This window comes from Mustelus asterias, chromosome 16, assembly GCF_964213995.1.
Source record: "Mustelus asterias chromosome 16, sMusAst1.hap1.1, whole genome shotgun sequence".
Classification (NCBI taxonomy): domain Eukaryota; kingdom Metazoa; phylum Chordata; class Chondrichthyes; order Carcharhiniformes; family Triakidae; genus Mustelus; species Mustelus asterias.
The window spans coordinates 102,830,882-102,845,686 of NC_135816.1; the positions used below are offsets into that span (position 1 = coordinate 102,830,882).

General features: G+C 50.8%; 1 protein-coding gene across 1 annotated transcript in view; it reads right to left on the reverse strand.

Annotated features, from left to right (window-relative positions):
- The window catches only part of LOC144505327 (uncharacterized), a 69,466-nt gene that overhangs the window by 17,619 nt on the left and 37,042 nt on the right, over positions 1-14,805 (reverse strand). Inside the window, exon 9 of the mRNA XM_078231446.1 lies at positions 2,457-2,513. Within this exon, the coding sequence (XP_078087572.1) occupies positions 2,457-2,513 (57 nt within the window). The remainder of the gene's footprint in view (positions 1-2,456; positions 2,514-14,805) is intronic.

Below are 14,805 nucleotides of genomic sequence, written 5' to 3' on the forward strand. Positions count from 1 at the left end.
AAAGCCACACAAGCTTTCGAGGCTCTGAGCCCCTTCTTCAGGTGAGTGGGAATTCTGTTCACAAACAGAACTTATAAAGACACAAACTCAATTTACATGAATAATGGTTGGAATGCGAATACTTACAACTAATCAAGTCTTTAAGAAACAAAACAATGGGAGTGGAGAGAGCATCAAGACAGGCTAAAAAGATGTGTATTGTCTCCAGACAAGACAGCCAGTGAAACTCTGCAGGTCCACGCAACTGTGGGAATTACAAATAGTGTGACATAAACCCAATATCCCGGTTGAGGCCGTCCTTGTGTGTGCGGAACTTGGCTATCAGTTTCTGCTCAGCGACTCTGCGCTGTCGTGTGTCGCGAAGGCCGCCTTGGAGAACGCTTACCCGAATATCAGAGGCCGAATGCCCGTGACCGCTGAAGTGCTCCCCAACAGGAAGAGAACAGTCTTGCCTGGTGATTGTCGAGCGGTGTTCATTCATCCGTTGTCGCAGCGTCTGCATAGTTTCCCCAATGTACCATGCCTCGGGACATCCTTTCTTGCAGCGTATCAGGTAGACAATGTTGGCCGAGTTGCAAGAGTATGTACCGTGTACCTGGTGGATGGTGTTCTCACGTGAGATGATGGCATCTGTGTCGATGATCCGGCACGTCTTGCAGAGGTTGCTGTGGCAGGGTTGTGTGGTGTCGTGGTCACTGTTCTCCTGAAGGCTGGGTAGTTTGCTGCGGACAATGGTCTGTTTGAGGTTGTGCGGTTGTTTGAAGGCAAGAAGTGGGGGTGTGGGGATGGCCTTGGCGAGATGTTCGTCTTCATCAATTACATGTTGAAGGCTCCGGAGGAGATGCCGTAGCTTCTCCGCTCCGGGGAAGTACTGGACAACGAAGGGTACTCTGTCCACCGTGTCCCGTGTTTGTCTTCTGAGGAGGTCGGTGCGGTTTTTCGCATTCGGCCTCTGATATTCGGGTAAGCGTTCTCCAAGGCGGCCTTCGCGACACACGACAGCGCAGAGTCGCTGAGCAGAAACTGATAGCCAAGTTCCGCACACACAAGGACGGCCTCAACCGGGATATTGGGTTTATGTCACACTATTTGTAACTCCCACAGTTGCGTGGACCTGCAGAGTTTCACTGGCTGTCTTGTCTGGAGACAATACACATCTTTTTAGCCTGTCTTGATGCTCTCTCCACTCCCATTGTTTTGTTTCTTAAAGACTGGATTAGTTGTAAGTATTCGCATTCCAACCATTATTCATGTAAATTGAGTCTGTGTCTTTATAAGTTCTGTTTGTGAACAGAATTCCCACTCACCTGAAGAAGGGGCTCAGAGCCTCGAAAGCTTGTGTGGCTTTTGCTACCAAATAAACCTGTTGGACTTTAACCTGGTGTTGTTAAACTTCTTACAAGAAATACACAGACAGGGAGAGGAGATTGAGAAAGGAAAGAAAGAGACAGGAGATAGGGAGTGAGAGAGAAAGACATGGAGAGGGGAGATTAGATTTTATTTATTATTGTCACACGTATTGGGATACAGTGAAAAGTATTGCTTCTTGCACGCTATACAAAGTATACTGTTCATAGAGTACATAGGGGAGAAGGAAAGGAGAGGGTGCAGAATGTAGTGTCCCCCTAGGGTGTAGAGAAAGAACAGCTTAATAAAAGATCGGTCCATTTAAAAGTCTGACAGCAGCAGGGAAGAAGCTGTTCCTGAGTCGGTCGGTACGTGACCTCAGACTTTTGTATCATTTTCCCAACGGAAGAAGGTGGAGAGTGAGGGAGAGAGAGGGGGATGGAGAGAGAGAGGAGATGGAGAGAGAGATGAGATGGAGAGAGAGAGAGAAAGAGAGAGGAGATGGAGAGAGGAGATGGAGAGAGAGAAAGAGATGGAGAGAGAGGAGATGGAGAGAGAGAGAGGTGTTGGATTTGGAGAGAGAGAGAGAGTGAGAGAGAGGAGATGGAGAGAGAGAGAGGTGTTGGATTTGGAGAGAGAGAGAGTGAGAGAGAGGAGATGGAGAGAGAGAAAGAGGAGATGGAGAGAGAGAGCAGATGGAGAGAGAGGAGATGGAGAGAGAGAGAGGTGTTAGATTTGGAGAGAGAGAGAGAGAGAATGAGAGAGAGGAGATGGAGAGAGACAGAGAGAGAGAGAGAGAGAGATGGAGGCATGAAGAGAGAGAGAGAGGAGATGGAGAGAGAGATGAGATTGAGAGAGACAGAAAGAGAGGGGGAGAGAGGAGATGGAGAGAGAGAGAAGTGTTGGATTTGGAGAGAGTGAAAGAGAGGAGATGGAGAGAGAGAGAGAGAGATGGAGGCATGAATAGAGAGAGATAGAGTTAGAGAGGTTGGAGACGGAGAGGGCAGAGAGATCAAGGTAGAGGATGGACCGTGTAAGAGGGAGAGATGTGGGATCTGGCTGCAGCCTCTGAACAGCCGTAACCGCCATAAATCTGTCAATGTGCTTACCATGTTGATGGTGGGTCTGTCCTCAGCCACAATGGACATGGTTCCTGCTATGACACTCTGCAATTGTAGAGACACACAAAGTGAAAATGTCACAATGTAGAGGGACGTGAGAGTCACAAACCTACAAGATGCAACCCGCCAAGGCACCATCGAGAGCCCCTACAACCCTACCGCCCAGGGGGACAGGGGCAGCAACCACCGCCCAGGGGGACAGGGGCAGCAACCACCGCCCAGGGAGACAGGGGCAGCACCTACTGCCCAGGGAGAGAGGGGCAGCACCTACTGCCCAGGGAGAGAGGGGCAGCACCTACTGCCCAGGGAGACAGGGGCAGCACCCACTGCCCAGGGGGACAGGGGCAGCACCCACTGCCCAGGGAGACAGGGGCAGCACCTACTGCCCAGGGAGACAGGGGCAGCACCTACTGCCCAGGGAGACAGGGGCAGCACCTACTGCCCAGGGAGACAGGGGCAGCACCTACTGCCCAGGGAGACAGGGGCAGCACCTACTGCCCAGGGAGACAGGGGCAGCACCTACTGCCCAGGGAGACAGGGGCAGCACCCACTGCCCAGGGGGACAGGGGCAGCACCCACTGCCCAGGGAGACAGGGGCAGCACCTACTGCCCAGGGAGACAGGGGCAGCACCCACTGCCCAGGGAGACAGGGGCAGCACCTACTGCCCAGGGAGACAGGGGCAGCACCTACTGCCCAGGGAGACAGGGGCAGCACCCACTGCCCAGGGGGACAGGGGCAGCACCTACTGCCCAGGGAGACAGGGGCAGCACCCACTGCCCAGGGGGACAGGGGCAGCACCTACTGCCCAGGGGGACAGGGGCAGCACCTACTGCCCAGGGAGACAGGGGCAGCACCTACTGCCCAGGGAGAGAGGGGCAGCACCCACTGCCCAGGGAGACAGGGGCAGCACCCACTGCCCAGAGAGACAGGGGCAGCACCTACTGCCCAGGGAGAGAGGGGCAGCACCCACTGCCCAGGGAGAGAGGGGCAGCACCTACTGCCCAGGGAGAGAGGGGCAGCACCCACTGCCCAGGGAGACAGGGGCAGCACCCACTGCCCAGAGAGACAGGGGCAGCACCTACTGCCCAGGGAGAGAGGGGCAGCACCCACTGCCCAGGGAGACAGGGGCAGCACCCACTGCCCAGAGAGACAGGGGCAGCACCTACTGCCCAGGGAGAGAGGGGCAGCACCTACTGCCCAGGGAGAGAGGGGCAGCACCCACTGCCCAGGGAGAGAGGGGCAGCACCTACTGCCCAGGGAGAGAGGGGCAGCACCCACTGCCCAGGGAGAGAGGGGCAGCACCCACTGCCCAGGGAGAGAGGGGCAGCACCCACTGCCCAGGGAGACAGGGGCAGCACCTACTGCCCAGGGAGAGAGGGGCAGCACCTACTGCCCAGGGAGAGAGGGGCAGCACCTACTGCCCAGGGAGAGAGGGGCAGCACCTACTGCCCAGGGAGAGAGGGGCAGCACCTACTGCCCAGGGGGACAGGGGCAGCACCCACTGCCCAGAGAGACAGGGGCAGCACCTACTGCCCAGGGGGACAGGGGCAGCACCTACTGCCCAGGGAGACAGGGGCAGCACCCACTGCCCAGGGAGACAGGGGCAGCACCTACTGCCCAGGGGGACAGGGGCAGCACCCACTGCCCAGGGAGACAGGGGCAGCACCTACTGCCCAGGGGGACAGGGGCAGCACCTACTGCCCAGGGGGACAGGGGCAGCACCTACTGCCCAGGGAGACAGGGGCAGCACCCACTGCCCAGGGAGACAGGGGCAGCACCTACTGCCCAGGGGGACAGGGGCAGCACCTACTGCCCAGGGAGACAGGGGCAGCACCCACTGCCCAGGGAGAGAGGGGCAGCACCTACTGCCCAGGGAGACAGGGGCAGCACCCACTGCCCAGGGAGACAGGGGCAGCACCTACTGCCCAGGGGGACAGGGGCAGCACCTACTGCCCAGGGAGACAGGGGCAGCACCTACTGCCCAGGGAGAGAGGGGCAGCACCTACTGCCCGGGGAGACAGGGGCAACAATGGGAACACCACCACACGAAAGCTCCCCCCGCCAAGCTTGGAATGCCAAACCCACTTGGAGTCACGGGACAGTTACAATATAGATAATGGCTGTTCTGCCCTTCTTATCTGCTAGCTCTCTGTCAGAGCAACTTTGTTAGTTCCAGATCCACAATCATACCCAGAGCCCCGCAACAACATTGACTTGGAGTCACAGAGTCAGAGAGATATCGAGCATGGGAACAGGGCCTTCGTCCCGACTCCTGCATGCCGCCCAGCTTTCTTTAACTGAACTAGTCCCGTTTGGCCCATGTCCCTCCAAACCTCTCCCATCCATGTACCTGTCCAAATGTCTTTTAAATGTTGTAATTGTACCCACCTCTACCACCCCCTCTGGAAGCTCATTCCACACACACTCCACCCTCTGTGTGAAAAAGTTGCCCTCTGTTCCCTTTCCCCTCTCACCTTTAACCTATGCCCTCTGGTTTTGGACTCCCCCTACCCTGGGGAAAAGACTTTAGCTATTCACCTTATCTCTGCCCCTCATGATTTCATAAACCTCCGCAAAGTTTTTTCAAGTTTATTTGTTAGCCACGAGGAAGACTTGCATTAACACTGCAATGAAGTTACTATGAAAATCCCCCAGTCGCCACACTCCCGCGCCTTTTCGGGTTACACTGAGGGAGAATTTAGCACCCTAACCAGCACGTCTTTCAGACTGTGGGAGGAAAACCGGAGCACCCGGAGAAAACCCACGCAGACACGGGGAGAATGTGCAAACTCCACACCCAGTGACCCAAGCCAGGAACCGAACACGGGTCCCTGGTGCTGTGAGGCAGCAGTGCTAACCCACTGTGCCACTGTCAACCCTCATCCTCCTAGGCTCCAAGTGAAAAAGTCCCACCTGTCCAGCCTTGCCTTACAACTCAAGTCCCGGTAACATCCCGGTAAATCTTTTTAATTTGCGAATCACGTGGCTGGAAATTTCCACCCCAGGTCAGCGAGTCACCGAGTCACCGAGGTTTACAGCATGGAAACAGGCCCTTCGGCCCAACTTTTTTGACCTCTAAGCTAGTCCCAATTGCCCGCATTTGGCCCATATCCCTCTATATCCATCTTACCCATGTAACTGTCTAAATGCTTTTTAAAAGAAAGAATTGTACCCGCCTCTACTACTACCTCTGGCAGCTCGTTCCAGACACTCACCACCCACTGTGTGAAAAAATTGCCCCTCTGGACCCTTTTGTATCTCTCCCCTCTCACCTTAAACCTATGCCCTCTAGTTTTAGACTCCCCTACCTTTGCGAAAAGATGTCAACTATCGAGCTGATCTGTGCCCCTCATTATTTTATAGACCTCTATAAGATCACCCCTCAGCCTCCTACGCTCCAGGGAAAAAGTCCCAGTCTATTCAGCCTCTCCTTATAACTCAAACCATCAAGTCCCAGTAGCATCTTAGTAAATCTTTTCTGCACTCTTTCTAGTTTAATAATATCCTTTCTATAATAGGGTGACCAGAACTGTACTCAGTATTCCAAGTGTGGCCTTACCAACGTCTTGTACAACTTCAACAAGACGTCCCAACTCCTGTATTCAATGTTCTGACCAATGAAACCAAGCATGCCGAATGCCTTCTTCACCACTCTGTCCACCTGTGACTCCATTTTCAAGGAGCTATGAACATGTACCCCTAGATCTCGTTGTTCTGTAACTCTCCCCAATGCCCGACCATTAACTGAGTAAGTCCTGTCCTGATTCGATCGACCAAAATGCATCACCTCGCATTTGTCTAAATTAAACTCCATCTGTCATTCGTCAGCCCAATTGCTCAAGATGCCGTTGCAATCCGAGATAACCTTCTTCACTGTCCACCATGCCACCAATCTTGGTGTCATCTGCAAACTTACTAACCATGCATCCTAAATTCTCATCCAAATCATTAACGGGCCTACGATTCCTGTGGCAGGCGGGATGGGAAAATTCCACCCTTGACGATCCGAATGGGACCAGGAGAGATGGAAAGATTGGTAGCACAGTGGTTAGCACTGCTGCTTCATAGCTCCAGGGACCTGGGTTTGATTCCCGGCTTGGGTCACTGTCTGTGTGGAGTTTGCACATTCTCCTCGTGTCTGCGTGGGTTTCCTCCGGGTGCTCCGGTTTCCTCCCACAGTCCAAAGATGTGCGGGTTAGGTTGATTGGCCATGGTAAATTGCCCCTTAGTGTCCTGAGATGTGTAGGTTAGAGGGATTAGCGGGTAAATGTGTAGGGGTAGGGCCTGGGTGGGATTGTGGTCGGTGCAGACTCGATGGGCCGAATGGCCTGTTTCTGCGCTGTAGGGTTTCTGTGATTTCTGTGAAGAGGATTTGAGTATAGGGATAGGGATGTTTTGCTGCAATTGTACAGGGCGTTGGTGAGGCCACATCTGGAGTATTTGGTCTCCTTATCTGAGGAAGGATGTCCTTGCTATAGAGGGAGCGCAGCGAAGGTTTACCAGGCTGATTCCTGGGATGGCAGGTCTGTCATATGAGGAGAGACTAAGTGGGTTAGGATTATATTCACTGGAGTTTAGAAAAGTGAGAGGGGATCTCATAGAAACTTATAAAATTCTAACAGGGTTAGACAGGGTAGATTCAGAAAGAATGTTCCCGATGGTGGGGGGAGTCCAGAACTAGGGGTCATAGTTTGAGGATAAGGGGGAAACCTTTTAGGACTGAGGTGAGGAGAAATTTCTTCACCCAGAGGGTGGTGAATGTGTGGAATTCACTCCCACAGAAAGTAGTTGAGGCCAAAACGTTGTGTTGGATTTCAAGAAGAAATTAGATATCGCTCTTGGTGCGAAAGGGATCGAGGGATATGGGGGGAAGGGGGGGATCAGGATATTGAATTGGATGATCAGCCGTGATCAAAATGAATGGTGGGGCAGGTTGGAAGGGCCGAATGGCCTCCTCCTGCTTCTAGTTTCTATGTTTTTATGTTTCTACGAAGCTGTTATATTCCTAACGGTAACTGAAGATGAATTTTAATCTTCTTTTTGGTGGGGAAGATCTAGTAGATGGGTCATGTTACTTTTATTTGAGGTAATATTCAGTTCAGAAGAGATTATTGTTGCAAAGGTAACTAAAATACTGAACTCCAGAGACTGCAAGCACACCTAAAGGAAAATGGCAGTTTAGAAGGTTGCCCTTTTTTTTGCAACAGTGTCGTCAATAAAAGGACAGGGTGCCACGATACAGCAGGTGGGCTTACTTAGGCTGAAGAACTGGAGACATGATGTCTTCACTGCCTGCAAAGAAATGCAGTCCCGAGAGATAGGTTTTGTTTTTGGGCGTGAGAGCAAAATTAGTTTAAGAAGCATTAAATCAACCCTGAAAGGTCACACCATCATGGAAATGGGTGGAGTTTAAAATGGTTTACTGATTTCAATGTATTTGTGTGTTTGCTAGGAGAGATTGGGGTGGTTGCAGTTTGGACCTTGTATGGTTTGCAGCTTGCAGAGAAGCCCAAGGTGCTGTTCACAGGCTCTTTGGCATATTGCTCAGAAATTCCTGGGGAGCTGAGAAAGTGGCAGAAGGTCACTGCTTCCGTGCAATAGTCATAGTTAGCGCTCAGTGACGCCCTCAGACGCATTTGTGTTTCGTTGTAGTTAGGGGAACTAGAGTTCAGAGAAACCGTGGGGCTAGTGAAGCTAGTGGTCGGCGAAAGAGTTGGTAAGTCGAGGTGGGGGAGTGCATCTTTGTGAACGCAGTCTCAGGAGAAGAGATTGAAATATCAGGAAGTGAGCAGATGTTGAGGCAGTTTGAGTCGGAGCAGCTTTGGAAGGAATTCAGAGGGTAAATCTTCAAAAACTGAGGAGTTGCAATCACGTGAGACAGTCATAGTTTTAACGAGATGTTATAACTCACAGAAGTCACTGGCGTCTGGATTGGTTGCTGTCCAAAGATGTGCGGGTTAGGTGGATTGGCCATGCTAAATTGCCCCTTAGTGTCCAAAGATGTGTGGGTTAGGTGGATTGGCCATGCTAAATTGTCCCTTAGTATCCAAAGATGTGCAGGTTAGGTGGATTGGCCATGCTAAACTGCCCCTTGGTGTCCAAAGATGTGCAGGTTAGGTGGATTGGCCATGCTAAATTGTCCCTTGGTGTCCAAAGATGTGCAGGTTAGGTGGATTGGCCATGCTAAACTGCCCCTTCGTTTCCAAAGATGTGCAGGTTAGGTGGATTATCCATTCAAAATTGTCCCTTAGTGTCCAAAGATGTGCAGGTGAGGTGGATTGGCCACGCTAAATTGCCCCTTAGTGTCCAAAGATGTGTAGTTTAGGTGGATTGGCCATGCTAAATTGCCTCTTAGTGTCCAAGGATCTGCAGGCTAAGTGGATTAGAGCTAATGGGGATTAGGTGGTTGTGGGGTGATGGGGGGCAGGGCGGAGGGGGGTGGGGGGTGGTGGAGAGAGGGAATGGTGGTGTGTATGGCCTGAGTAAAATGCTGTTGGTACAGACTCGATGGGCCGAATGGCCTCCCTCTGCAGGGATTCTATGATTCTGTGATATCCATAGAGTCTTAGAGGTTTACAGCACGGAAACAGGCCCTTCAGCCCAACTTGTCCATGCTGCCCTTTTTTTTAAACCCCAAAGCTAATCCTAATTGCCCACATTTGGCCCATATCCCTCCATACCCATCGTACCCGTGTAACTATCGAAATGCTTTTTAAAAGATAAAATTGTACCCGCCTCTATTACTACCTCTGGCAGTTTGTTCCAGACACTCACCATCCTCTGTGTGAAAAAATTGCCCCTCTGGACACCTTTGATCTCTCCCCTCTCACCTTAAACCTCTGCCCTCTAGTTTTAGACTTCCCAACCTTTGGGAAAAGATACTGACTATCTACCTTGTCTATGCCCCTCATTATTTTATAGACCTCTATAAGGTCACCCCTCAGCCTCCTACGCTCCAGTCTATTCAGCCTCTCCTTATAACTCAATCTATCAAGTCCCGGTAGCATCCTAGTAAATCTTTTCTGCACTCTTTCTAGTTTAATAATATCCTTTCTATAATAGGGTGACCAGAACTGTACACAGTATTCCAAGTGTGACCTTACCAATGTCTTGTACAACTTCAACAAGACGTCCCAACTCCTGTATTCAATGTTCTGACCGATGAAACCAAGCATGCTGAATGCCTTCTTTACCATGGGACCTGCCTTAGTTGCGTCTGCCACTTAATGGACAACAATAATCTCTCCCTCAATGTCAAAAAACGAAGGACATTGTCATCGACTTCAGGAAGCGTAAAGGAGAACATGCCCCTGTCTACATCAATGGGGACGAAGTAAAAAGGGTCGAGAGCTTCAAGTTTCTAGGTATCCAGATCACCAACAACCTGTCCTGGTCCCTCCACGCCGACACTATAGTTAAGAAAGCCCCACCAACGCCTCTACTTTCTCAGAAGATTAAGAAAATTTGGCATGTCCGCTATGGCTCTCACCAACTTTTACAGATGCTCCATAGAAAGCATCCTTTCCAGATGTATCACAACTTGGTGTGGCTCCTGCTCGGCCCAAAACTACAAAGGATCGTGAATGTAGCCCAGTCCATCACGCAAACCAGCCTCCCATCCATTGACTCTGTCTACACTTCCCGCTGCCTCAGCAAAGCAGCCGGCATGATCAAGGACCCCACGCACCCCGGAAAAAGATACAAAAGTCCGAGGTCACGTACCAACCGACTCAAGAACAGCTTCTTCCCTGCTGCTGTCAGACCTTTGAATGGACTTGCCTTGCATTTAGTTGATCTTCCTCTGCACCCTAGCTATGACCGTAACATTGCATTCTGCACTCTCTCCTTTCCTTCTCTATAAATGGTATGTTTTGTCTGTATAGCGCGCAAGATACAATGCTTTTTACTGTATATTAATACATGTGACAATAATAAATCAAATCAAATCAAATTAATGAGCAGTGCAGGGTGTTTGACCAGTTTGCCTGTTAATTAATATTCAGCTCGCATTAATTCTGGACGCTCGGGTGCAAGATGGATGTTTTAAAATGATTTTACTTTTCTGGCTTTGTCATGAAGTTTATTTTGTTTGTCGTAGAGTCATAGAGCAATACAGCACGGAAACAGGCCCTTCGGCCCAACTGCTCCATGTTGCCCTCCCAGCCAATCCCAATTGCCTGCATTTGGCCCATATCCCTCTAATCCTCTCTCATCCATGTACTTATCCCAATGCTTTTTGAGTGTTGCTATTGAACCTGCCTTAACCACCTTCTCCGGCAGCTCATTCCATACACGCTCCATCCTCTGCGTGAAGAAGTTACCCCTCATGTCCCTCTTCTATCTTTCCTCTCTCACTTTAAACCAATGCCAATTCTAATTTCCAATTCCCCCTCCCTGGGGAAAGGACTCTGTGCGTTCATCCTATCTCTGCCCCTCATGATGTTATACGCCTCAGTAAGGTCACCCCTCATTCTCCGACGCTCCGAGGAATAAAGCCTTGGCCTGGCCAACCGCTCCCTGTAACTCAGGCCCGACTAGTCCTGGCAACATCCTCGTAAATCTTCGCTGCACTCTTTCCAGTTTATCAATGCCTTTCCTCCAACAGGGTGACCAAAACTGTACACAATTCTCCCAATGCAGCCTCACCAACACCTTATACACTGTAACATAATGTCCCAACTCCTGTACTCACTGCCCTGACTGAGGAAGGCCAGTATGCTAAACACCTTCTTCACCACTCTGTCTACCTGTGACGCCGCTTTCAACCAACTGCACTTGCACTCCGAGGTTCCTCTGTCCCTCAGCATTCCCACTTGTGTCTCATGCTTTTGTGTCCTTTGTCCAGGGTGAGATACAACTCCTCAGTTACTGCCCAACCGGGTTTTCAGGAAGGTTCACGATGCCTGCCTTTCCTTTCCAACAACATTCAAGAAGCTCGACACCATCCAGGACAAAGCAGCCCCGCTCGATCGACACACTAACTGCCAACGATCCCCCTGTGTCTGCGTGGGTTTCCTCCGGGTGCTCCGGTTTCCTCCCATGGTCTGGTTAGGGTGCACTGGCCATGCTAAATTCTCCCTCAGTGTGACCCAAACAGGTGCCGGACTGTGGCGACCGGGGGATTTTCACAGTAACTTCGTTGCAGTGTTAATGTAAGCCTATTTGTGACACTAATAAATAAACTTAAACTCACAGCAGGTTTTAAAAAGCTGCAAAATCCAGCATCACGTAAGCATACTTGCTTTTTGTGCCAAGCCTAGAAGGGGGTGTAAGTCTGTGGAATGGTGTTTGACTTGGAACAACAGAGATAGCTAGCTGTCAAGAACAAAGAACAAAGGAAATTACAGCACAGCAACAGGCCCTTCGGCCCTCCAAGCCTGCACCGACCATCCTGCCCGACTTAACTAAAACCCCCTACCCTTCCACGGACCATATCCCTCTATTCCCATCCTATTCATGTATTTGTCAAGACGCCCCTTAAAAGTCACCATGGTATCTGCTTCCACTACCTCCCCCAGCAGCAAGTTCCAGACACCCACCAACCTCTGTGTAAAAAAACTTGCCTCGTACAAGTCCTTTAAACCTTGCCCCTCGCCCCTTAAACTTATGCCCCCTGATAATTAACTCTTCCACCCTGGGAAAAAGCTTCTGACTATCCACTCTGTCCATGCCCCTCATAATCTTGTAGACTTCTGTCAGGTCTCCCCTCAACCTCCGTCATTCCAGTCAGAACAAACCAAAGTTTTCCAACCTCTCCTCATAGCTAATGCCCTCCATAACCAGGTAACATCCTGATAAATCTTTCCTGTACCGTCTCCAAAGCTTCCACATCCTTCTGGTAGTGTGGCGACCAGAATTGAACACTATATTCCAAGTGCGGCCTAACTAAGGTTCTATAAAGCTGCAACATGACTTGCCAATTTTTAAACTCAATGCCCCGGCCGATGAAGGCAAGCATGCCGTATGCCTTCTTGACTACCTTCTCCACCTGCACTGCCACTTTCAGTGACCTGTGTACCTGTACACCCAGATCCCTCTGCCTATCAATACTCTTAAGGGTTCTGCCATTTACTATGTTTGACCTTCCAAAATGCATGTTAAGGTTTATACTATGTCACATTTGAATCTTGTAATTGGTAAAAGTTATGCTAATTCTTTTTGTTACATTCTAGGTGTGTTCTTCAATAAACGTTAATTGATAAAAGCTCCCTCGTGGGTCACTTGAATCATGTGTGATACACCTTATTCTCACCCTAATGCCAAAATCAAATGTAAAAACTCAAGATCTAGGCTATCTTCATGACACACCTTTGAGTTTCTGACCTGGATCTTAACAACAGCGTACTGTCGCTGTGTCAAACTCCTGAAACTCCCTTTCCTGCATCTATAGGGCCTGGCCTTGGAGGGGGTCCAGAGGAGGATCACTAGAATGATCCCAGGAATGAAGCGTTTGTCATGTGAGGAGAGGTTGAGGAGTCTGGGTCTATACTCATAGAATCCCTACAGTACAGAAGGAGGCCATTTGGCCCATCAAGCCTACACTGACAGCAATCCCACCCTATCCTTGTAACCCCACATTTTACCCTGCTATTCCCCCCCTCCCCCAATTCCCCCCCCCCCCCCCCCCCCCCCCCCCCCACCGAAACTAGGGTCAATTTAACATGGCCAATCAACCTAACCTGAACATTTTTGGAATGAGGAAACCGGAGCGCCCGGAGGAAACCCACGCAGACACGGGGAGAACGTGCAGACTCCACACAGACAGTGACCCAAACCGGGAATCGAACCTGGGTCCCTGGCGCTGTGAGGCAGCAGTGCCAAGCACTGTGCCACCGTGTCGCCCTCGATGGAATTTAGAAGGATGGGGGGGTGATCTCATTGAAATTTACAGAATACTGAGAGGCCTGGATTGGGTGGATGTGGAGGGGATGTTTCCATAGCGGGGGGAGACTAGGACTCGAGGGCACAACCTCAGAGTGAAGGGATACTCCTTTAAAACCGAGATGAGGAGGAATTTCTTCAGCCAGAGAGTGGTGAATCTGTGGAATTCATTGCCACAGAGGAGGCCGGGTCATTAGAACATAGAACATAGAAAGCCACAGCACAAACAGGCCCTTCGGCCCACAAGTTGCGCCGATCACATCCCCACCTCTAGGCCTATCTATAGCCCTCAATCCCATTAAGTCCCATGTACTCATCCAGAAGTCTCTTAAAAGACCCCAACGAGTTTGCCTCCACCACCACCGACGTCAGCCGATTCCACTCACCCACCACCCTCTGAGTGAAAAACTTACCCCTGACATCTCCTCTGTACCTACCCCCCAGCACCTTAAACCTGTGTCCTCTCGTAGCAACCATTTCAGCCCTTGGAAATAGCCTCTGAGAGTCTACCCTATCCAGACCTCTCAACATCTTGTAAACCTCTATCAGGTCACCTCTCATCCTTCGTCTCTCCAGGGAGAAGAGACCAAGCTCCCTCAACCTATCCTCATAAGGCATGCCCCCCAATCCAGGCAACATCCTTGTAAATCTCCTCTGCACCCTTTCAATGGCTTCAACATCTTTCCTGTAATGAGGTGACCAGAACTGCGCGCAGTACTCCAAGTGGGGTCTAACCAGGGTCCTATAAAGCTGCAGCATTATCTCCCGACTCCTAAACTCAATCCCTCGATTAATGAAGGCCAGTACGCCGTACGCCTTCTTGACCGCATCCTCCACCTGCGAGGCCGATTTAAGAGTTCTATGGACCCGGACCCCAAGGTCCTTCTGATCCTCTACACTGCTAAGAATGGTACCCTTCATATTATACTGCTGCTTCATCCCATTGGATCTGCCAAAATGGATCACCACACACTTATCCGGGTTGAAGTCCATCTGCCACTTCTCCGCCCAGTCTTGCATTCTATCTATGTCTCGCTGCAACTTCTGACATCCCTCCAAACTATCCACAACACCACCTACCTTGGTGTCGTCAGCAAACTTACCAACCCATCCCTCCACTTCCTCATCCAGGTCATTTATGAAAATGACAAACAGCAAGGGTCCCAGAACAGATCCCTGGGGCATTCCACTGGTCACTGACCTCCATGCAGAGAAAGACCCCTCCACAGCCACTCTCTGCCTTCTGCAGGCAAGCCAGTTCTGGATCCACAAGGCAACAGCCCCTTGGATCCCATGCCCTCTCACTTTCTCAAGAAGTCTTGCATGGGGGACCTTATCGAACGCCTTGAGTGTGTTTAGGACAGAGATAGATAGGTTCTTGATCAATAAGAGGATCAAGGGTTACAGGGAGAAGGCAGGAAAATGGGGATGGGAATCAGGTCAACCATGACTGAA